The sequence below is a fragment of the Limulus polyphemus genome, unplaced genomic scaffold (genome assembly GCF_000517525.1).
Source record: "Limulus polyphemus unplaced genomic scaffold, Limulus_polyphemus-2.1.2 Scaffold1332, whole genome shotgun sequence".
Classification (NCBI taxonomy): Eukaryota; Metazoa; Arthropoda; class Merostomata; order Xiphosura; family Limulidae; genus Limulus; species Limulus polyphemus.
Genome location: NW_013666942.1, coordinates 158,585 through 183,040, shown reverse-complemented (window position 1 = coordinate 183,040; position 24,456 = coordinate 158,585). Strand labels below are relative to the sequence as shown.

At 33.6% G+C, this 24,456-nt stretch overlaps 1 protein-coding gene and 1 long non-coding RNA gene across 5 annotated transcripts in view; one reads left to right on the top strand and one right to left on the bottom strand.

Annotated features, from left to right (window-relative positions):
• Positions 1-8,365, top strand: part of LOC111086695 — a 10,809-nt gene extending 2,444 nt beyond the window's left edge. Inside the window, exons 2-3 of the long non-coding RNA XR_002611423.1 lie at positions 7,604-7,841; positions 8,257-8,365. This is a non-coding gene — a long non-coding RNA (uncharacterized LOC111086695). The remainder of the gene's footprint in view (positions 1-7,603; positions 7,842-8,256) is intronic.
• The window catches only part of LOC106463132 (axin-1-like), a 53,807-nt gene continuing 30,840 nt past the window's right edge, over positions 1,490-24,456 (bottom strand). For 2 of the 4 annotated variants that reach the window (XM_022390561.1, XM_022390559.1), the window contains exons 2-12: positions 15,388-16,463; positions 14,144-14,296; positions 12,717-12,828; positions 11,257-11,397; positions 10,570-10,941; positions 8,928-9,241; positions 8,245-8,385; positions 7,591-7,866; positions 6,911-7,012; positions 5,400-5,591; positions 1,490-3,861 (exon numbers count right to left, since the gene is read on the bottom strand). In XM_022390561.1, coding sequence (XP_022246269.1) covers positions 3,735-3,861; positions 5,400-5,591; positions 6,911-7,012; positions 7,591-7,866; positions 8,245-8,385; positions 8,928-9,241; positions 10,570-10,941; positions 11,257-11,397; positions 12,717-12,828; positions 14,144-14,296; positions 15,388-16,394 — 2,937 coding nt within the window. In that variant the 5' untranslated portion in view covers positions 16,395-16,463 and the 3' untranslated portion in view covers positions 1,490-3,734. Of the gene's footprint in view, positions 3,862-5,399; positions 5,592-6,910; positions 7,013-7,590; positions 7,867-8,244; positions 8,386-8,927; positions 9,242-10,569; positions 10,942-11,256; positions 11,398-12,716; positions 12,829-14,143; positions 14,297-15,387; positions 16,464-19,624; positions 19,776-24,456 lie in introns of all 4 variants that reach the window. The other 2 variants (XM_022390560.1, XM_013923110.2) reach the window with 2 other exon arrangements.

Genomic DNA, 24,456 nt, shown 5'->3' with positions numbered 1-24,456 from the left:
CAACCATGCACCTTGTACTGATGTGTAAACTTCATTGCCATCACAACACCCTACAAAACAACCATGCACCTTGTACTGATGTGTAAACTTCATTGCCATCACGACACCCTATAAAACAACCATGCACCTTGTATTAATGTGTAAACTTCATTGCCATCACGACACCCTATAAAACAACCATGCACTTTGTATTAATGTGTAAACTTCATTGCCATCACGACACCCTACAAAACAACCATGCACCTTGTATTGATGTGTAAACTTCATTGCCATCACGACACTCTACAAAACAACCACACACCTTGTATTGACGTGTAAACTTCATTGCCATCACAACACCCTACAAAACAACCTTGTACTGATGTGTAAACTTCATTGCCATCACGACACCCTACAAAACAACCATGCACCTTGTATTAATGTGTAAACTTCATTGCCATCATGAGACTCTACAAAACAACCATGCACTTTGTATTGATGTTTAAACATCACTGTCATTACAAGATTTATACAAAACAACCCTGTACATTCTGTTGATGTTAAACATCATCATCATCATTACAAGACTTTACAACACAACTAATCAATGCATTTTATGTTGTGTGTAAGGATTGTTGTCATCACAAGGCTGTACAAAACAATTATCCAACCATGCCAAGACTTTTATATTAAGAAACAACAAATTAATGGTTTATTTATTTACAAGTTGAAGCACGATAATTACTTAATTTGTTGTATTAAAAAATATAATCTAAACAACACCACTCTAGCTTTGAGAAAATCAATACCTTGGAAGAAACCAAGTTGCATATATTTCTAGACACATCTGACCCCTATATTTACAGTAAGGCTAAATTTGCACAGCATCTACTTTTATCTACAAAAGACAGTTTTTGATAAACAGACACTAATTTTTTTTACATGATTACAAATTTTAAGAAATACATCACAATGCCTATTTACAAAACAGCTGCCATATTCCCATTTCATTACATATGATTGTAAAACTCTGATATACAAGATGGCCCAAAATTACCTATCCTATTTTAAAACTTAATAACTAAGGAAATTCAACCATTTCACTCCATTGAGTCCTGTTCCCCCAAAAAGCGGCAACCGTACAAGAAAAAGCTCAATACATTGTTTGTCTTGCAGAGATCAAGTCAGTGACTTTGATGAAATATAATTTCAGACATTAGTACAGGAAAGAAGTATGGGGGTATGTTAAGGATATCACACACCTATAGTAAACATCACAAAGCTAAAGACCAAGATAACTAACACCATCGCCACCATAGCTGTGGATATGTAGGAGCAAACATGGACTGAAATCGAATATCATTTAAACATGCTAAGAACCACTAATGGTGCACACGGAGAAGTCTAATGACATGTCAGTAAAAACTGTTTGAGTTTGGCTACAAGATGCTGAAAACTGCATGGTTGTATTTCCTTAGTTAGTTAATTATTAAATTTTAAAATGGGAAAGATAATTTTGGGCAACCCTGTATAATAATAATAAATTGTTAAGATTTAGACATCAGCATTTTACTTATAATTAACATAAAGCATTGCTAATTCCATACATAATAACACTTCTTGTTAACTTGACAGCTTACTATTTGAACTTTATTTTATTTTGGCAAGTGTTTGATAAATAATTCTTCAAAACAAAACTTTGGAGATGGGGTAAAAATTGAAGTTAACTTTATATGCCTGAAAAAATGTTGGTACTTCTTCAAATGCATTTAATGTATATTTATCACTATGAGCTAAGTGGTAGCTCCGTTATGAAAGCAAGAACTGATCTAGATATCTCGGCTTACATAAAATGTATAATATAAACCACAGTTCCTCAAGAAGTTAAACAAAAATGTATGAAAGTACATACTTTAAAAATACTTGTTTCACTCCTCAAAAGTACTGGTAGATCAATAAAAAGTATGAAAAAATACCTGTATTATAACTAAGTGAATACCTGAAAGTCTCTAAAACCAAAACAAAATATACCACTGCTATTTAACTAAATATCTTTAAATGAGCTTCATTTTTGGCACCACGTTACAAATAACATAAAAAGCTTCGGCAAGATAAAAATATCGAAGACAACTACCCAGCAACTTGCACGGAGTAAATGTCTATTTTAATGTTTACAAAAAGCATGATGACGTGTTCATTTATTTGCATATCCTGCAGAATGATACAGTACCAAAAATGGGGCCAATTCTTAACATATTGTAAAATATATTACATACCTTACTCTCAACATTTCTTTGATCTAGTAATTAGACAGAAAACCCTGTTACGTGGATATTGTATTCCTGAGCTTATTTGAACAATTTTTTTTATTGTAGTTCCTTTACCTTCAGGTACTTGTATACTCCTATAATCACCGTGACAACAGAAACCAAAGACTCTGATAAAAAAAATCAACTGTGAATATCACAAGACCTATTTTTAGCAGCAATTTTTTTTAATACTAACTCCGAAAGTAAAAATAAAATAGAAAATTTTCCAAGCAATACATTTATCTGAAATTTTTCTAGATTGATGAAAAAAAAATGATCTGCTGATCTACCAGTACTTAAGAATTACACTAAATCTTGATGCTTTACAGTTTTTATAGTATTTCAAAGCAACCACATTTAAGATACACTCTTACATGACCAAACACAGGAACATTGTAATAATTGAAGGATTCAATTCTTAAACAAAATATGAACTAATTTCCACCTTAGGAATTTGATCAGTAATGTAGGAATTGATATAATTAGTACTGGAAGTACAAAAATCATTGCTAATTTTTGTTTTATTTGTAGCTTTACAGCTGTTATAAAGTGGAAGCAAAATTAAATATTCAAAAACAGAATAACAAGAAAATAAACAACGGTAAACATTTATGGTTTAAAATATTTCTCTAAAAAACTTGAAAATTTACTCTGAATCAATTAAAGAACTTGCAGGATTTGTACTTCATTAATGAAAAACTTCCTAAGAAAAGTTACATACATCTTTAAAAAATAAAATAAAACAGGGGGGGGGGGGTGATTCTTTACTACTTGGTAGATCGTTTAATAGTAAACAAACTAAGCTAGGCACAAATGTTAGCCATATAATCAACTGAACTGTCTACAATGGAATTTTCTGACAATATGATATGAAACTAACTACCAAAACTTGATATCAAATAAATACATAAAACTTAAAAATGCAGTAACTACAGAAACTTTTAAAAACAAACAAAAATCATTCAATATATACTTGATTATACACCCAGATTTCAAACTTTTATTTATAGACACATGTATATATATATGTAGGAGTATTATTTTCACAAGTTTGATACATGTTAAAGCAATCGAGCCTTTTACAAAGTTTAGACAATAAAATTATGGATATTTATATATATATATATATGTAAATTTTTACAACAGAGTCCTCAGGATATGGAAAAAAGAGAGAGAAAGATAAAATATCTTTATTCTGTTTACATGCATATCTTTCATGAGTTAGAGATCACTGATGTCTTGAAAGAAGATAACTTTAGTTCACTATGATAAAAAAAATCAGAATAATAAATAATTTGTCTTTAATGTTTTTCTCTCAAGGAAGTAACAGTGAAAGTCAGACTTTTTTTTTCTATAAAATTAAAAAATATTTACAGAACAGGACTTCAAGTACTGAAAATGGAATATTTTTGCAACACACACACAAAACACAAAATAAATTCCTCTTCAGTCTACTGATTTAATGGTACCAAAGATCTTTCCTTCCCAAAGAGGTAACACTTCACTGTCGTCTGATATTTCCTCATTTACTACTCCAGTTCCAAATTCATTGCATTCTTTCTTAAAGAAGTACCTGTAGAGAAAAAAAAAGGTTACTGATGTCAAAAATGATGTTAGTAGTCAAGAAATATTTCACGCTTCTTCCTTTGATTAATTGAACATAATTTTTAATCAGATGTACGTTTCAAAAACAATGGCTACGAGTTATCATGTTGACATTCTGTCTGCAAAAATCTAAGTTTTATTCAGATATACTATTTCTCTCAACACTTTATTGAGACATGTACACATTGTGTTCATTTCTGATGAGAAACCTATGATTACTGAAAAATAAAACTTTTAGTTGATTAAAAAAAACTAATGTGTGTCAACACTCCTCATAATTTTTATGATCCTTCAGATCAGTGTTTTCAATCTATGATTCACAACCCAAAATTGGATCTTCAGAATTAATGTGCGAAAGGATCATTAACAGACTTTGAAAACAGCTTACTCAGTTATTTAGTTAGTTAGACACTAAAGCTCTTTACGCAGGGTCGCAACTGGCCGTTGATGTTTACAAGTGGACTCCGAGCCAAAAAGGTTGATCGAGAACCACTGCTTTCGACTGATTATAACTGTTTTTCTCGCATTGTTGATTTGAATTTTATAGAAAAATTAATAATATTTGTGTTCAGACAAAGAATATAAGTCGTGTACATGTACGTAAAGAACTACAAAAAATTAGGTATCTAAACAAAGGTAAGTTTAAAAAACAACATTAGTTTCGTTTTAGCAACAAAAAAATATTAGTTTGCAGTTGTTCATACTTCTAAATGACCACTTACATTATGGTGACTATATATCCCTGACATACAGGGATAAACCCTATATAAGGAATGTTATACCTGGGAGATTATTATTCCTGAAAATGTCCCCGTTTCAAAACTATTTCCCAGCAATACCACTGCAGTTTATTTCTTACACTTAAAATGAATTCTGCAGCAAAAATATATATCAGAAATAAACATTCAGTGAACTTGCTGTTTGTATTATTTATTAATTTAGGTATAGCATCGTTATGTGCAAAACGGATATGTAATAGACTATTTTCCTGTTCTGTTTTAAAAAATTAAACCCTAAAACGTATAAACTCAGAAGTACAGTAAACTTCTCCAGTACTGCCTGCACCTGGAATTATGGGACCACTGATATAAAATTTCTACACACTAGTACCCCTGGTTTTGGTTAATAAATTGTGGTCACCTTAACTTACACCCGTAGTCAACTTGAACTATCAAAATCACTTTTCAAGTTAAAACCAGAAAACTTGATCATCTTACCCAGAGGTCATTTTTAATTCCAATAATCATGCTATAAGTCCGAACTTTATTGAAAGGGCTGTGAAAAACGAAGCATTTCTTAAATAATTTATCTTGTAGGTACTAATGAGTTCGGTATATTTTAATTCTATGTTCATATAAAAGTTTTGAAGACTATATTTCAGCTCAACAAACAATATATAATAATAAACTACCTAATTAAAAACTAAATAATAGAAAGAGCTAATCTTTTAACCTAAAGTTTTTTGTATTTTTTGTAGTTAAATGTTTGTATGAAAACTAGTAGTACCTGTAATTTCCTTTTTTGCTAAGAAGAGTTTTAAACTGTTTGAGGGTAATATTTTTTCCTAAAAGTTTAGTCCTGTAAGGCACAGATTCTCCAGAGAAACAATAGCCAATAACAGTGACATCACTGGGAGTCGTGGGTAGAGAACCAGGATGATGAGTAGGTGGCGAGGTTTTCTTGCTGGACTTCCGTGAGCTAAATAAAAAAAAACAATAATGTAAAACTTAGTAGATAATCTGTCTTTGCAACTTTATTCACAAACATGAGTACAACTTTGAAAAATTGAGGTGCCAAACTTCATAAAACCTAAAAGGTTTGTATTATGTACATTGTATACATCCTTAATGACTGTGTTAGAAACCCCCCCACACACACACACTCAGTTTCTCATGCCCTTGATTCCTTTTTATCTCAAATAAAAAGTTGTTTTAGTGCACTAAAAACAAAATTTGCAAAGCTTTAAGCAAATTGACACTCATGGACCAGACCTATGAAAAATTAAGCTTGGGATGTTTATTTACTGTAGCAAAACAATAAGAAATGCAAATAAAATATTGATGCTTACTTTCTACGATATTATGCTACTTTTTATATTATACAAAAGGTAATAAAACAGAAACCTTAAGCTGCTTTAGAAAGGTACCAAAGCAATTTGGCAATGACGAAGAAATGAGACCACAGCTTGCATGCAATAAGTGCCACTGCCAACAAGACACAACTACCTTGTACTGCATTGCAATGTTATTTTATTACTGTTACCACCCATTCATGTTAAGGATTACTGCAATTTAACATGATGAAGCTTTAAAAGTTAGGTGGGTTACACAATTTTTGAGTATATTTGTGATCAGCTTACATTTTGATTAACATTTTGAAATCAACAGTAAATTAGGTTTATCATTGCAGGAAGTATCATTAAACCAGTGTTAAACTAATCCTATAATATTCTTTATGTTTTCTGCATACAACATGTTACCTAAAACCTGATTTAATTATAGTTATTGTGACTTGATGTACACTTCATTTTTAAAAATATACATTTTTTACTATTCAGTATCAAAGCAAATATTAAATTAAACTAAACTGAACTTTTCAGGCTACTTTGGCAAAATTGTTAAATAATAAACATTGAATATAGTACGTTAAATGTCTAGGTTTTCTATATGAACCCTCTCTCCATGTTTAACAAAAATAATAACCAGTAAAAGTTTTCTGGCCGATATTACTGAATGAACCATTGTACTTCATTCTTCAAATCTATAAGTTTGTATTGATGATAAGCTACATGTTAATCTAGTTAATCTTAACTCGCATATACCAATATTCAACTAATTTCAGATAGATTAATAATAGGATTTTATATAGTTGGGTAAATAAAGATTAAAGAAAATTCAATAATACTAATAATGTTACAATAACTATTACTACTACTACTATTATTCTTTTAACCTTTGTTTCAACTAAAATAGTTTAAAATACGGATGACAAAAGGATGCCTATAAATATTGTTGTACCTGGGGATGGCAGAGTCTTCTGTAATGTCAAAGTTCTTGACAGGAAACTTGCCTCGACCAGAATCCTGGTGACCTTGTTTATCCCTTGAAGAATTGGTTCTGCTTACAAAAACACCAATATCAAAATGGTTAGACAAGTTAAATTATATTGTTAATAAAATGTCAGAATTGAAATGGTTGGGTACATTGTTATTGAACTGCTCTAAATGTTGGACTCTCTTGTGACATACTAAGCGAAACCAGCTTGATTAATTTTAACCCCACTTAAGTATCAAAAATCAGTTATACGTTCAATCTTCAAAACAGATAACATTTCTATTATTTATCCATATAATAGGAAATAACATTTTATAAAATAAAAATGTTTTAATTTGTAAATGCGTATGTATATATATGACTCTTTTAGTACAATGGCTAAGCCAGATTAAAATTATCTTCATATTGTATTATAACTTATAAACAGTTAGCCAAGAAAGGTGTTATGCTTTTCTATACATCCTTTATTATTTATGTGTATGTATATATATGACTCTTTTAGTACAATGGCTAAGCCAGATTAAAATTATCTTCATATTGTATTATAACTTATAAACAGTTAGCCAAGAAAGGTGTTATGCTTTTCTATACATCCTTTTTTTAAATAATGTAAAAAACGTTTAAGCCTTGAATTAAGAACTTACTTTGTTTTACCAGATTTTAAACGTGCCTCATCTTCCAGCCGTCGTTTTGCCTCTAGAAGCTGCGTAGCTGTATCAGGTGGAGGAAGAATAGGCATTGAAGGATCTAGGGCAATGGGCTGAGTAGGCTGTACCCCACAGGGGAAAGGATAAGTTGGAACATGTGGATTAGATGATTTGGAATAAGAAATACTGCTTTGCAAATGCAAGGGAAGAGGCCCCCCTCGCTCTACAGAGCTTGAACGTGGAATATTGTAAGCTGGTAACTTTTTGGAGTTGCTATGAAAAAAATAATGTAGCATTAATTTCCCTGTCACAGATGTAAGAAAAAACACATTTTGTGAGAGAAATCCACTTATTGAAATTTTGGGGCCACATTTCTTTTTTTCTTTACTAACACCAGTGTTTTATGTATGTATATAAATATATATATATTTTAAATTCTATACTAATTTTTGCTTTCTAAATAATAAAATGTACATTTAGATCAGACTACTATGTAAGGAAAACATTTTGTACTTCTCTTCTGGAGATAAAAATTCACAGACACATGGGAAAAATGTTAAAAAACAATTACATCCAATAATGACGTAAAAGTAGAAAAAAAATCCTAAAATTAATATCTATTACACAATTGTTAAAAAAATTACTTCTTACCTTTGTCGGCAGGGTATTGGCGAAGTTGTAGACAACGAAGATCGATTTGATTTCTTATGTTTCGTGGAGGAATCTTTTTCTGAATCTGGACCATGACCATGAGAAGTGTATTTCTCATTGTCCATCATCCAGTGATAAACCCTAAGAACGAGAAGTTACACTACTATCAGCCTGTGTTTAATATCTCATGGTGTATAATACCGGTCTCTAGCTTTCTACTATTAGGAAGTAAAATCCAGCATATTTCTGATTTAAATGTGACTAATTTGGAAGAAAATTATTTAAATAAAAATTATTCAATGCAAAATTTGAGAGTTTATTTCAAGAATCTAACTACTGAAGTATTAAGGAACACATAGTTTTATTTATAAATTAGAATGTTCTATATAAAAAGAACAATTTGTAACTTTTCAGACCTTCTAGCTAGTTTTCAAAAAATATTTACAAAGACCCACTAATGAAACTGTATTAGATCAGCATGTTGGTAAAACATTTCTTCTGTGTACTAAATCTTATTATTCAATTGGTTAAAAAGTCATATAATTCTATTTCCTTTCTTACCAGTCTTGAAATACTGGAGTATAACTTTATGGCTTTAGTGATAAAGATATCTCATGACTAAGCTTTCAAGTATCATAATTACAAATTGATTATGTGCAGTTGAGCTAAAATTACAGTGCTACCTTTCACTAGAAGCCACGGTAGGTGGGATCGGATCACACGCTACACTAACACCACTGTCAATACAACTGCTGCTTGAGTCATTGGTTGATAACTTTTTATTACTTGATCTTCGAGACGTATCCTTTGTCCTCCGGGTCTGCTGGTGCTCCACGGGAGCCGTGGTGAATTGTTCTGGTGACGTTCTAGACATTGTTGGATGATGATGATGTACATGTTTATGGATGTGTAAGGGAAAAGCAGGAAAGTTAGTGGGTTCATTTTCAGGAGTGAAATCATGAACTGTTCCACTATCACTCGAGCATGCATCCCGGTCCTAGTTGACAAAAAAAAATGTCACGTTCCATCCATATAACAAAGTATGAGAATGAATAAAAACAATAACAGAGAATTTCTTTCTACAGCTAATTCTGAAGAAAGTCCAGATAATTGAGAAATTCAGCAAGACGTTATAGTATTCTTACTTTTACTATGAAACTGCAGTGGTTTAAGATATTTTAAGACTCTTAAGTCACCCCCAGTGTTATACAAAATGTCAGAAATTTATATCATCTTGTGAAATTCTCAGAGAATTATAAATCATTAAGATTATAATCTACTTAAGGAGAAACAAAACAGACAGGTCACTTTATCAAATTTGAAATGTACTCTGTACAACAGCTTAAATATTTAACATCTAATAAGGCTCCTAATTTTATTAAAATATTTTAATACACTTTACGTACAACTGAGTTTACATTAACAGCAGAAAATGAGATAATCAATATATTTTACACACTTTTCCACTTTAAAACAAAAATATACTCCAAACTCTCTTTTCTCTGACCTATAAAAGTAAATATTCTGAAGTATCAATTCGAAGTTCTAAAGTAAAATATATCCTTACTGGCAAATGATTATGAACAATCTGTATTATATATATATATTTATTTATTTACTAAACTTACTTTTGAATTTGGAAATATTTAGAACTTGACTTTGAAAAAAAACCAAATTTAGGTCTTTACACAATAAAAAGTGTCATGGTTTAAATTAAACACTTGCCATTCAGTCTCAATTTTTTATTGTGCCATAAACAGAGTACTTTCTGTTCACCAGTGGGACGAATGTAAGAATAATAAAGAAATGAACACAGTGGAGATTGGATCAATTTGCACTATGGCAACATCAATATCACATCATACAAAATTAAGATGGACAAATGCCAACAATTTTAGCAACGTACAAACCTGCTATTGTTTATTAAATAACATCAACTAAACTTTTAACTTATAAGTCAGTCCGACTGTACTGTTACCAAAAGCACAACTTCAACTGCATCATATTTAGATTGTACCACTATTTACCTAAACATGCATTAATAAAATATTGTAATTAAACTATTTCAACAGTATTACATATAAATATTTAAATGATTAAAAACCAGTTTCATTTATGGTCCTTTGTTTGCAGATAAATTATTGACTATTACTAATTATCTGAAAATCATGATTATCACATATTGTGCAAATGATTCCAAAAGTGCCACATGTTACATTACTTTTGGTTACTGCTAACTTTCAATCAGTGTGAATAATGATTTTCAAGAATCGAGCCTCGATTCTGATAGTTTTCGTAAATATTTAGAACTTTCATACCACATACCCTTCTGGGGCGGTGATGGGTATGAAGAGATTGGTAAGGGCTGACATAGAGGCCTCCACTGCTCAAACCTGGAGTAGACAACCTCATAGACATCAGTGGAATAAACCCTGATGATCCTGGTACACTAGACCTTCGCCTTTCTAGCGGAGGTGATAAAGGTATTGGTGAAGAAGAAAGTTGACCTGGAGTCTGATGTGCTGAATCATTCCACACTCTTGATACATGTTGGTCCAAAATGGACTGGTCATTTTCCTCTGTAACTGCTTGCTTCTCTTTTATGGCTGCTGTCAGAAGTTGTGAAGGAATACCTGCAAACCTACCCACTGAGGATTGGAAAGCATTATCACAAGAATGTGTTTTTTCTTCTTCTATCTATAAATATAATTTGAAAAAAAATCTCAATACTTGTAATGTCGGTCAGTCAATGAACAAAACAATTAGAGATGATAATTCATTCACAATAAATTAAATAAAGCACTTAACTCAAGTTAAAAGTGCAAGCACAGGGAATTAAACTATAAATACAAGTTTAAGTTAAACTTAAAACCAAAGATTAAAAACAGGCTTTGTGCAATTTTCAGATGAGTTACCACATATACATACAACCTAACTCCACTGTTAATAAAATCACGAAATTTAGTCAAAGAACAAAAAAGCCCATGCTTCCAGTATTGGAAGGACTAATACCTCAAGTTTTCGAATAGACTCTTCGATCTTTTCCTGAGCCTCTCTTTCTTTCTTAACTTGCAGTAATTTTTGGGTTAAAAGTGCTGCAAAGTCTTCTTCTTGCATGGGCTTGATAAATTCCTTTGGTGGTCGCTGAGTTCGCTGAGGATAAACAATATTTTGGTGACCTTTTTACTAAACGTAAAAACAATAAAATTAAAACTACTTCTTATTTATAAATACTACATAATTATATAAGTATTCAGGCATAACATCAAAAGCTAAAGTCAGGCCCAGAATTTTTCATTCTAAAACTGCATTTCCTTTTCGTGTAGTTTAACCCTCTGATTATTGATTTGTTTTTTCATACCACTCGCTACTGATGGGGTTCATATATCATATTAAATTAAATAATTTTGTGTTTTTGCCTGTTACAACATTGAGCGTAAAGAACTGAGCAAAAAGTTTATTAGAATGATCACTTTCTATGTAAAGTATTGAAGGGGACCCCCAGCATTAATTTGTGAAAATAACTGAATGTGCATAAGGTCAGTCCATTGGATCAACCTTGTACTGGAAAGGTAATGTTGATTGTAAATTTCGAACTTATGGAGCATATCTTCACAAAGTGTGAAAAGCTTTCAGTCAACTGTACGAGTCTGTTGTAAACAACAATCCACATGTGTCACTAATGTTTTCATAATAAGATATATCTATGAAATACCAACATCAGTTTGACTCAGACTCTTAGAGGTTAAAGCGCAAGGTGATGTTCGTGTGAGGAAGAGAAATACTTTAGTCCATTGTACTATTTGCATAACCTCGTAAATGTTTTTTCAATATTCTTGTATATTGTATCCAAAATTTTCTCTACTCTAAGCGTAACTGTTGATAAACCAGCAATGAAGGATAACATGAAATGTTGATAACTCTGACATCAACTGCATAAAAACGTGTTGAATGGTACTCTGTACAAGGTCGGGCATGCATACTTTGACCTCCACCAATGCACATAGTCTTGAATGCAATATAGATAGTATTTTTGTTTAAATTTTTTTGTTATTGGGTACCCTAACAAACACAGTTGTGAGCCCACAAGCTATGTGGGGCATAGTTATTTTAAGAGTTGTGAAAAATATGTTTAAAAAAAGACAATGAGGTCAGTTTAGGGTTAATAAATTTACTAATATAAATTTTTTACTTGAAAAGGTTTCATATAGGTGATCTAACAAATAGCTATAAACCATACATTATTGAATTTATAGTGATTAACTAACTAAAGAAAATATACAAAAAATATTTGTTGTAATTACATATTTTGCATTGGAAAACATTCCTTAGTGAAATGAGTATATATTCTATGGTTAGAAATTGGAAATAAAAAAAGTTTCATCTGATGGTATTTTCTGCTATATGTATTGTTGTGTGTGCTCACTTTAAAAGACATATAATGGCAATTTCAATATTAAAAAAAAACATACAGGTATTATGGTTTGGTGGGCTAGATAATCCCTGTTTAAACTGGCATTTTTCTTCATTGCTTGCTGATGTCTCTTTAGTTGACTTCTTGAAGGTAAAGTAGGTCCACAATCACTGACAAAAAGAAATATATAAAACGTTAAAATGACATCATCAAAAGAATATACCGCCGTTGTAAATGACTGCTGGTGCATCTTATTGCCGGTAAATAATTATGTCCTCAAAACAAAACATTTCCTAGCATAGCGAACGACTTTATTCTAAATAAAATTGATTAAAAATAAAATTGAATAAGTTGATTGAAAAAAAACAGAATAATAAAGTAACCGAATAATTTGCTGGGAAAAAAAAAAAAGGCTATCACAATAGAGCAAATACGTACACTATTATTTATGTTTTCACGGGTACAAATTTTATGACGTAATTTTCATGTTCAAGTTTTTTTTGACATGATAATGGATGCTTTTATTCCAATAATATAATATTTATACATGCAGAAAACTTTAAAATGAAATAATTAATTGCTGCAGCTCTTGACGGCAATAAAATGCAACGGTAGTCATTTACTGAGGCAGTAAAATGTTGTAGAACCATTAAAACTTGCTTCTTTTAAATCAATACATTACGCTGTGTGTAAGCAGTATTTGTAGTTAAAATGGCTTAAGATTGAATCTCATAGCATTAAAGTTTCAAAAATTTTCTGAGGGACATGCCCCCAGAGCTCCCCCTAGAAATGACAATGCTTCCTACAGCCATGCTGTTACGTGAAAAAGACTAAGAGTGTCTTTTTTAGGAACTAAATACATCAAACAGTTAAATGTAGGGTTAACAAAAGTTTTATCTTTCGGGTTAAATGTTTTTATGTTTAACCCACCCGTCATAATTTACAGCACAAGGCGATGACTTAAAACTGGGTATGAGTTAAATATATTGTGAGTTTTTTAAGTAAAATAATCTCAAACTTACAACAGAAATGGCAGATTTTAGGAGAAACTCAAAAAACTCACTAATTAATGTTTTAAAGATATGAGAATCAGAACAAGAAATTATTTGTTTTACACATGGGTTCTTGGCTAAAATTCTAAGCTACTATTTTTCATCACCACTAAACAACTTACAAGCATAGTATATAAGGTCTAGAAGAGACTCGGAACATTAAGAACAATAGGCTTTTGTCATTCTTGTTATTACATCATCTGGCAGGCATGTACAGTATCTTAGCGGTAGCTTGTTCAACTAAATAAGGCAAGAGTTAGATAACAGTCATGAACTTGAGAGTTTCTTAACATGGCAACCTTTGGCTCCTGAAAACTATTTTATGCTGCAAGCAGTTATGGCCTGAAGGAAACCATCCCTCTTACAAGGATTTTATAGTGAATTGTTAATGCTCAAGAGATTTGTATACATGTATATAGGGAATTCTACTTACACACTGCTGCTATCTGTCAAGGACATAGTATCATCAGTCTGTGCATCTGACGAAAGGCTTTGAAGTTCACTATCTTGGACAGAGGTTGGGATAACAGTTGAGTACTTCATGTGGTAAGGTTTAGGAACTCGACTTGGTCCATGTAGGTAGTGCCTGTTAAAAGAAAGAGTGACAGTTGTTAAACCTATTTAACAGCTATAGCTTCCCAGGTTCAAACTTGTGACAAAGCTTATAAAAACCCAAATTCAAAATTTATCATTGAACTTCTGTCCAATCAAGTTATAATGGATAGGGAATCTGAGTTAACATTTACCTTTCATCTTATAAAATTCAAAAAAACTGATACCCTAGACAGTTGTACAACAAGAGCCAGGGATACACTTTAAGCTTTATAAATTATGAACACATTTGTTAATTTGGGCTTTATGGCAAAAACCTAAACAAAACTTAAATTTTCAACTATCAAATGTTCAATAAGAAAACAATAAAAAGTTAGCCAAGCCAACCTGTAAGAACAAGAAATACACTTTCACCTTTGACGTTATAGCATGAATGAGAAATACTGTTATTTTATAATTTATGTATACTAAAGCCAAGAATTAAATCATCAGCTGTATCCTCTGTAAAGAAAAATCATTAATATCAAGATTTGCACCAAAAACCTGAACTTGGCTTTAATTTGCATTTTATAACTTATCTCCATGTTCTGCATTTGGATAAGATAATTAACTCAATTTATATGACCATGTGATCCAAGTGCAACACAGATCCAAGACAGAATCAAAAATATTTAGGTTTAGGGTAGTAACCAGTTTTTATTTATGTATGTAAAGGTGTCCAGTTTTTATTCAGGACTTAAATTATATCCAGTTTTTATTCAGGTTTGGAAAGGTGACCAGTTTTTATTCAGGTTTGGGGTGGAACCCAAGTTTTATTCAGGTTTGACATGGTACCTAGATTTGATTCAGGTTAAGAATCAGTTTAATAGGAGGGGGACAGATACCGATAGGGCTAAGTTTTTCCCTTATGACCCCTTAGAAAAATACCTTTGCAAAATATAATTGAACAAAAAAAAAAAAAAACATTTTATAGTGTGCCTATTTAATTACATGTTACATAAATTACTTTTTTTTCTCAAAAATATATCGTGAATGAAAAAATCAATATAATGATTTAATACATGTAAACACAAGGTAATTTATTGCAGAGTTTATCAACAAATGTCAAGCTAGAAAACAACATACCCAGCCTGCACTTCTGGTCGATAATGAAGAACATTTCCCATTATTCTCGATCGTTGCTTCAACACTTCCCTGGTAAAAGGTATTGCCTCTTTACCTGGATTGTCATTCATTTCAGCGTCTTCATGCAACGTAGGTAAGATATCTAATCCTTGCCTGGAATTATTACTGCTGCTGTTTTCACTGACAGATTCTGAACCTTCTGCTTGTTTAGGTGATCCCAGATGAACGTTTTGCTGCATAAACTGAACATGATGAAGATACACCTCAGATTTAAGAAAATTTGGATATGTCGTCCTTGTCATGATATCTTCAATGTTTTTTTGAGCATCATCAAAGATTGTTTGATCAAGTCCCATTTTACTTTCAATTTTACTAGCTATTTCATCTCTAGTTTCAGGTTTAATTTCTATGAGTCTAGATCTTATGAATTTTTTATATATTAACTTAATCACTTGTTGAATGTAGTTTACATCGGTTGCACTAGCTTTCTTAAGACCTTCACAGGCAAACCAGAAGTCCAAGCTCTCTGCACATTTATCCTGAGTTAGATATATTTTAAAGAGATTCACCCCTTCCAGATCCTGCAAGAGATACTGAAGACCTTCAGCCCACTTCAAGTAACTTGGGGTTCCACTTCTTGAAAATGGTGGTGTAACATCAGCACTAAGTGAAACGTACTCTTCACGTCGATCATCCATTTCGTGAGAGCTACACCTAAACCTTGGAGAAAGGGTTTCATAACCCCCTTCTTTGAGATCCTTTTGAAATTCGACAGTTTTACATTTACTACCTTTAGAGACATTAATGCTTTTTGACAAAGTCCGCTGTTCAGCACACACTGATCCAACATCTTCATCATTATTTCTGAGGGTGCTTTTTCCGTGCACCTCGCTCGGTGTTGTATGGAGCTTATTTTCCTCTCCGTCTGCAGGAGACCTCACTGAAGGTTCAATTAATTTTCCTCCACTGAGCTTGAGAGGAGTTAAACCATGCACATCACCACTCATTCTGTATCACCATCCACCATGTCTCTCAGTGTTCCTGCTAATCTTCATCATTTTAACTCCATTCCAAGACTAGAAAATTATTTTAAAAAGAAAAAAAAATCAATCGATTTTCTTAAGTACATCATCTGTTCTTAACAAAACTTGGTACTTTCAAATAAAACACACTCTTCATATAAGCAAAAAAAGAAAGAAATCTACAAACTGAGTTGTTCAAAATGTTTATTTTATAATCTACAGAACGAATATCACAAAATGAGAACATCACACTACTTGCTTTATTACAGTTAAAACATTTTAAAACAAGTTTGCGAGAATAACTTTTTAAAAGCAATATCTCCCAAGGGTATGACAGTTATTTATATTGTACTTAGTGAAATAACCTAATGACATATTGTCTACTCATTTCCAATTGACATCCTTGTAATTTAGCTATATGGTGATACATGAAGTTTTTTGTTGTTTGTTTTTTTTTTATTTAATTTTAACATTTTTAATGGCCATGGCCAGAAATAATGAATATTATACTACAGCAAATGTCAAGTTTACATAATAATTTATAAATCCAAACGTGCATTAATCTCAAGAAACTCAAACCAATACAGGTCTAGCAGTTACTGTTGTAAATAAAAGGTGACATTAGATTTTCATGTTCATAAGATGACCGTGTTCACAGATGGAAAAAATACGCAAGATGTATTACCATGGTAACAGTTAAGTTCCAAAATGTCAAAATATATATCTCACATTCAAACGGACAGAGACGTTTTTTTTAACTCAACTAAAATAACTCTTGAATGTGAAAAGTGTGTGTAAAACTACACCACAGAAAGAAGAAACAAAAACATTATGATAACTTGTAAATAGCACGACTGGTAATTTTTGTCCATCATATAACCAGCCACGAATCGGAATGTAGAAGTAATTCCTTGTTTCACCACTGGCAACTCACTCCCTCACCCACTAAATCCTTACACAGCTGCGGCGGGGTCCCCACGTGGTGTCATGTCTAGGCCTCCGGACAGCCGCCAACAAAGCAATCTTGATACTAGTCGGCAAACCAGTATAATTACAGAGTAGTCAAAACCGAGCAACGCTGCAGACCTCCTCACGTAGCAGTAAACGCCCTTTGGCCCATACACTGCCGCTGCCCACTTCACACCTATAGTACCGACAACCCCCCCCCCCCCAAACTCTTCTACCCTCTCTTCCAGCACCTGTCGTAATATTCAAGTAAAAACTTTTACCGCCTTTTATAACTTTGCATATATATGTGTAGATGAAAAAATAAATCGAATACCGCGTTAAGTTCAACTTTCTTTCATAACCCCCTTCTTGTTCGCTGTACGGAAGTTTTTGTTGTTGTTATTTTGTTGTAATGTGGAGATTTTTTGCAACACGGTTTAAAAGGCATTTGTGATTTTTACACTGGAATCCTTTGTTTTGCGGCGTCATATGAATTCATCTTTTACTAGCACTCAAACTATGAACAAAGGTTAAGTTGTGAGACGCTGGTAACTTTTACTGTGAACAAAAATTGTTAAGTTATGAGAGGTTACTATTTCTAAGGACAAAGATTGTTAGGATATGGTAGGTTAGTAACTGTTACTATGAAGAAAGATTACGTTATAAGAGGTTAGTAATTGTTGCTATGAAGAAAGATTACGTTATAAGAGGTTAGTAATTGTTGCTATGAAGAAAGATTACGTTATGAGAGGTTAGTAACTGTTGCTATGAAGAAAGATTACGTTATGAGAGGTTAGTAATTTGTTGCTTTTTACAAAAAGCAATTTGTGAAATGTTTGTAAATATTGTTTGTTTTTTGATTACGCGCAAAGCGACACGAGGGCTATCCGCGCTAGCCGTCCCTAATTTAGCAGTGAAAGACTAGAGGGAAGGCAGCTAGTCATCACCACCCACCGCCAACTCTTGGGCTACTATTTTACCAACGAATACCACATTATAACGCCCCACGTTCGAACCCGCGACCCTCAGATTGCGAGTCGAGCGCCCTAACCACCTGGCCATGCCAGGCCTGTAAATATTGCTATGAACAGATATTATTAAGCTGTGAGAGGTTAGTAACTGTTGCTACGAGTGAGAAAAGATTGTTAAGTTATGGAAATTTTGTAACTATTGTTTCGAACAAGATATAAACAGAAGTTATTAACTTCTAAGATTTATTAGTTGTTAGGCTATCTAGGCCCTGCCCCCACCATGTGTATCGAAACCTGAGTTTTAACGTTATAAGCCCTCAGACTTAACGCTGAGCCACCGGGAGGGGGAGCACGTTCGTTCTAGGGGCAAATATTATTATGTTATGGTTTGGTTATTGTTAAGAGCAAAGCTACACAATGGGTTATCTGTAATGTGCCCACCATGGGTATCGAAACCCGGTTTTCGGCGTTGTTAGTATGCAGATTACCAATATACAGAAACGAAGTAATCTAAATTTTATAAGAACTTCACTGTAGAAAAGTCAAAAGAGCTGTTACTCTCAAACTGGCTTGTTATTTGTAACTTATATACATTAAATATATAATAATTGTCATTTTATTTCCTTGCATAAGTTTGCACTGGACAAGAAAATTGGCTTTACTTTAAAATGGTTTGGTCTGTTTCTCTATTCGTTGTGTTATCATTTAGACAGCTTACAAGTTACACACTGACAGACCAAACATATAAATTCCGAAAGCCTTCGTGTTATTTGTTATGCAATGTCTGTGACGTAATCGAATAAGGTCACATATAAAATGAGTTGATTATATTAAATTGTTTGAATCAAGAGGTTGGCTTGTTTGATAGCCAGTCAGGAAATAGTCCGTTATCACTGGTTCGTTGCACGACAAACTTCGTGAACTGTTAAACACAGATCAATAATTCGTCCTACTTGTATAACATATCACGCGAAAACCGTTCACAGTTAGTCCTACAACGATTTGCACGTGATTTCGAAAAATTAGTATTACGTAATAGAATGAAAAGCTTCAGCCATAGGAAAACACGAACGTCTTTGTGATGTAAAATTTGCCAATTGATAACCCCCCCCAAGTATCAATTATACGATCGTGTAATTTCGATGCATATTTACACTGGTGATTTATAGAGAATCATCTGACGTTCATACTTGTACACTCGTTTCGTTTACTGGAGTGCACGTTTAAAAAATCGATAACACTATTTACAGTCATATTTTCTTATAATCCAAAAATTACATTTTAAAGCATACATACCTAGTCAATAGCTGGGCTTGCTCTGGCGCATCACAAGTGCAGCGTTCATCCTTCCTTCGCGCTTAACGATCCGTCTCTATCTCTACAATATAACTACTATATGCAATGCTCTTCTCCCCACTTGAGCCCCATGTAGATGAATACGTATAAACTAGAGAAAAGAAAGCCAATAACTAGGGATACTGAACGAGGCACTGTACAAGAATTCTGAGGAAAACAACCCTCCAGCACGTTCGTGAGCTCTTACTAAATCTTTCCTCTAGTGCTATTCAAAATCCTTTCACTGGTTTGTGAAACTAAGGTTGAAACGGTAATTCTTCACTTTAAATTCTTTTTTTTAGCGTTGTTCAGAATACAAAATATTCCACGCATACAGAGCTGTCTTGAGCTCTATCTACGTCCTATGGCTGTAGCAAAATAAAGCTCATCGAAAAAGTTGCTTTGTAAATTAGGGAGTAGCTTTTCAAGTTAGCCGTTACGAGTAGAAGGAAAACAAGCAGTTTGAAGGGGAAAAAGAGAAAAACGGAATAAACTAGGCACAAAGACGGGCAGGATCACGGGATGGTAGTGCCCGGGGGGCTAACGTTCCTGAAAGAGGAGAGGCTCGCTCGTGCGCATGGATCCACTTTTCAGACCCCACCGCGGGAAGAACGATTCGGCTAACCATAATCAGTGGACTCAACCTGTCCGCAAGATTCTAAGGAAAGAAAACCCGACCCCTCAAGAGGGGCAGGGATGCTGCGGGGTACCGAAACTTGTTGTGGTTGGATAACTACAGTTCTTTTTCTAAGCCCGCCACATGCAAGTCTCAAAATTTTTCTACTAACCACTCTCATAGCGGGGACCTACCACACCAAGCTGCGCTGGATATTTCGAGAAAGTCTGTTGTCTCTCCAGAAAAGAAATGTTTTCCTGTTCTTTATTTCTTTTCTCTAACACACACTTCACGCGTCAGTAGCCCATCCCAGCGGCACTGTACGTCCGCAAAACTCCGAAACTTTTCTACATTCCATCGCCTCGTAATCTTTACCTGCACGCTGACTCACAGTAGGCAGGATCACTGAACCGTTCCGGCGACAGTTCCCACTCTCGGGCTCGTGCAATAAACCTACCAGCTTTTTAAATCACCCTATAATGTTCGTTTTTTTTTTACCATAAGAATCCCACAACTAATATTCTACACAATCATCCGAAAGTGACCAATCAGCTTCGGATTTTAGTCGACGGTAATTCCTGTACGACTTGGTAGAGTTCAACAATATTTATTGATCTGTAAAGGTGCATTATACGGTACAGGAAAGGTTGGTCGTTTAAAAACCGTACTTACATCTCGAGTAGTGGCTGATAAACAGAAAAATGTCATTTCTATCCAATATGAGAAAACATTTTGTTTATAGTATACAAATAACACGTTATATATACATTAGATGCACACACACACGGGTTGACACACGCCGTTAAAACCGGCATGTAATCAACCTTTTAATTTTTCCCAACATTCTTTTTGTTGTTAAGCGCAAGGCTCCACAAATGGCTATCTGTAATGTGCCCACCGAAAGTATCTAAACCCGAATTTTAGCGTTATACGCCCTCATATTTGCCGCTGAACCAATGGAGAGGGGGGGGCTCTTTCGCAGCATAAAATAAGTTGATGTCAACTAACGAACCCCGTATTATCTTATTAGCTGACGAAAAACAAACAAAAAATTCTCTAATGTTGAGTTTAACAAGATTAAACATAATTCTAGAGGCTGATTAAACAAGATAACGAGTCAATCCTTCCCCAATGAACAGCCACACAGCAATTAATAATTGCTGGAAATACTGGCAATTACGTAAGTCACGTCAGTACGATGATTTCTTAAACATGGTTGGATAAATAAATAAATATGTGTGTGTTATATATTCAATTATTTGTCGTACAAAATAATATACTTTATTATTATATATATATATTTCAATCTACCATGCACTATGTATGTTTCAACGACAAAAACATAAAGTACGGTGCACTACCTGTCATTAATAAATCATTAATAAACAGAAGGTAAGCTGCACTGCCTATCATGGTGTGTTACAAAATCAGTAATAAACAGAAGGTAAGGAGCACTACCTATCATAGTGTGTTACAAAACCAGTAATAAACACAAGGTAAGCTGCACTACCTATCATAGCATGTTACAAAACCAGTAATAAACACAAGGTAAGCTGCACTACCTATCATAGTGTGTTACCAAACCAGTAATAAACACAAGGTAAGCTGCACTACCTATCATAGTGTGTTACCAAACCAGTAATAAACACAAGGTAAGCTGCACTGCCTATCATAGTGTGTTACCAAACCAGTAATAAACAGAAGGTAAGGTGCACTACCTATCATAGTGTGTTACAATACTAGTAATAAACAAAAGGTAAGCTGCACTACCTATCATAGTGTGTTACCAAACCAGTAATAAACAGGAGGTAAGTTGCACTACCTATCATAGTGTGTTACAAAACCAGTAATAAACACAAGGTAAGCTGCACTGCCTATCATAGCATGTTACAAAACCAGTAATAAACAGGAGGTAAGCTGCACTACCTGTCATAGTGTGTTACAAAACCAGTAATAAACAGAAGGCAAGCTGCACTACCTATCATAGTGTGTTACAAAACCAGTAATAAACACAAGGTAAGCTGCACCGCCTGTCATAGTGTTACAAAACCAGTAGTAAACAGAAGGTAAGCTGCACTACCTATCATAGCATGTTACAAAACCAGTAATAAACACAAGGTAAGCTGCACCGCCTGTCATAGTGTTACAAAACCAGTAGTAAACAGAAGGTAAGCTGCACTACCTATCATAGCATGTTACAAAACCAGTAATAAACAGAAGGTAAGCTGCACTACCTATCATAGCATGTTACCAAACCAGTAATAAACAGAAGGTAAGTGCACCACCTATCATAGCGTGTTACAAAACCAGTGATAAACAGAAGGTAAGGTGCACCACCTATCATAGTGTGTTACAATACCAGTAAAATAAACAGAAGGTAAGGTGCACCACCTATCATAGTGTGTTACAGTACTAGTAATAAACAAAAGGTAAGCTGCACTACCTATCATAGTGTGTTACAAAACCAGAAATAAACAGAAGGTACGGTGCACTACCTATCATAGTGTGTTACAATACCAGTGATAAACAGAAGGTAAGGAGCACCACCTATCATAGTGTGTTACAATACCAGTAAAATAAACAGGGTGTAGAGTTATACATATACTGTTTTATTACATATAACGAAATTTTGCAAACGATCAAGATCACACTGAGAGCGTTAAGGAATAATTAATTCAGTAAAAAAATTAATTACTATGCATTTAGACATTACTACTATTTAATAAAACCGTACACAGTCAGGGAGAGAATTCCACTTTACGATAAAACGGTGGTGGGGGGTCTATCTAAAGAAGAAACGAGATATTTAAATTCAGATTTAACGAGGAGCGTTTATGGATGCCAACAACTTCTCAATAAATATTTTATATTTGCTAGTCTTGGAATTGAATGTTGTTAATGAATTAACTCACATTTACTTAGAACAACCCATTTTAATTGGTTACGAAGTTCTCATTATTCCATAGTTAAATTCTGTTTCTCACATGCATGCCACATTGTGTCTGTTTATCGAGAAACGAAGAGAAGTGGATCGGAAACGTGCGAGAATTTTAAAAATAAGCAAAACTCGCGTATTTTGTATAACATTTTACAATAAAGAAATGCGCAGCCTGTGGTGGAAAATATTTACATTTTCAGCACCTTTTATGGCTTATATCATTTGTTTAATCACGACGAAATGATAAAAGATCATTGCTTTTAACCCGTATTAACGTATGCACAATATACACTTACTGTTCGTCTCCGTAAAGAACATTTATTTGTAAATTACTGAGATCTTATTAACCGTTTGTACTACGCCTTATGGGAATCACTAAAAAAATTTTTGAAAGTTTTCCACAAGTTATTTTCAAACGTTTGAAAAAACTTACACAAAAGGCTAACTGCGCATAACCCTCCCCGATTTTGGAATGATAAGAGACGAAGGAAAGCAGCTAGCCAACAGCACCCACCGCCAACTGTTGTGCCACTCTTGTAGGACCGAATAACAGGATTTACGGTCACACTTATAGAGCACCCACAGCCAAAAACTGCTGAGTGCGGTTCTTCTAAGCAACGGGACGCGAGCCACGAACCCTCAATATCACAATCCGGGTACCCTTATAAATATTATCACCTTTTGCCAAAATTTTCTCTGTATTTTCGTCGTTTGTCTAAAAATTCGTCGTAACAAGAAAGTACTTATTTTTCTCCCGAGATTACCCCCCCCCCAAAAAAACAAAAAAAAACACGAATATATATATATTTGCCAACATATTTCATGGAAAATTAACTTTGTGCTGAAAAAGGGAATATTGGGGGTGCACCTTCCTCGTTACGTCTCTGGTGTTAAAGCATACATTGTTTTTAAAATTTCACTAATGTTTAACAATTTCAAGTTCTCTTTTATCAAAAGCAAGCTTTTCAACTCTTGAACAACAGATGTAAAAGAAAAAAAACTTAAGTTATATTTCTGTGTTTAGAAAAGCCCAAATGACGGTGCTATTGGAACGAATCTTTGGTATATGGAATAACATGTTAGTTTGTTCGAGATATTACCTCAATGTTACTCAAGGGCTATCATCGCCAGCCGTCCCTAATTTTGAACTGATAGACTAGTTGGTAACATGTTAGTTTGTTCGAGGTATTACCTCAATGTTACTCAAGGGCTATCATCGCCAGCCGTCCCTAATTTTGA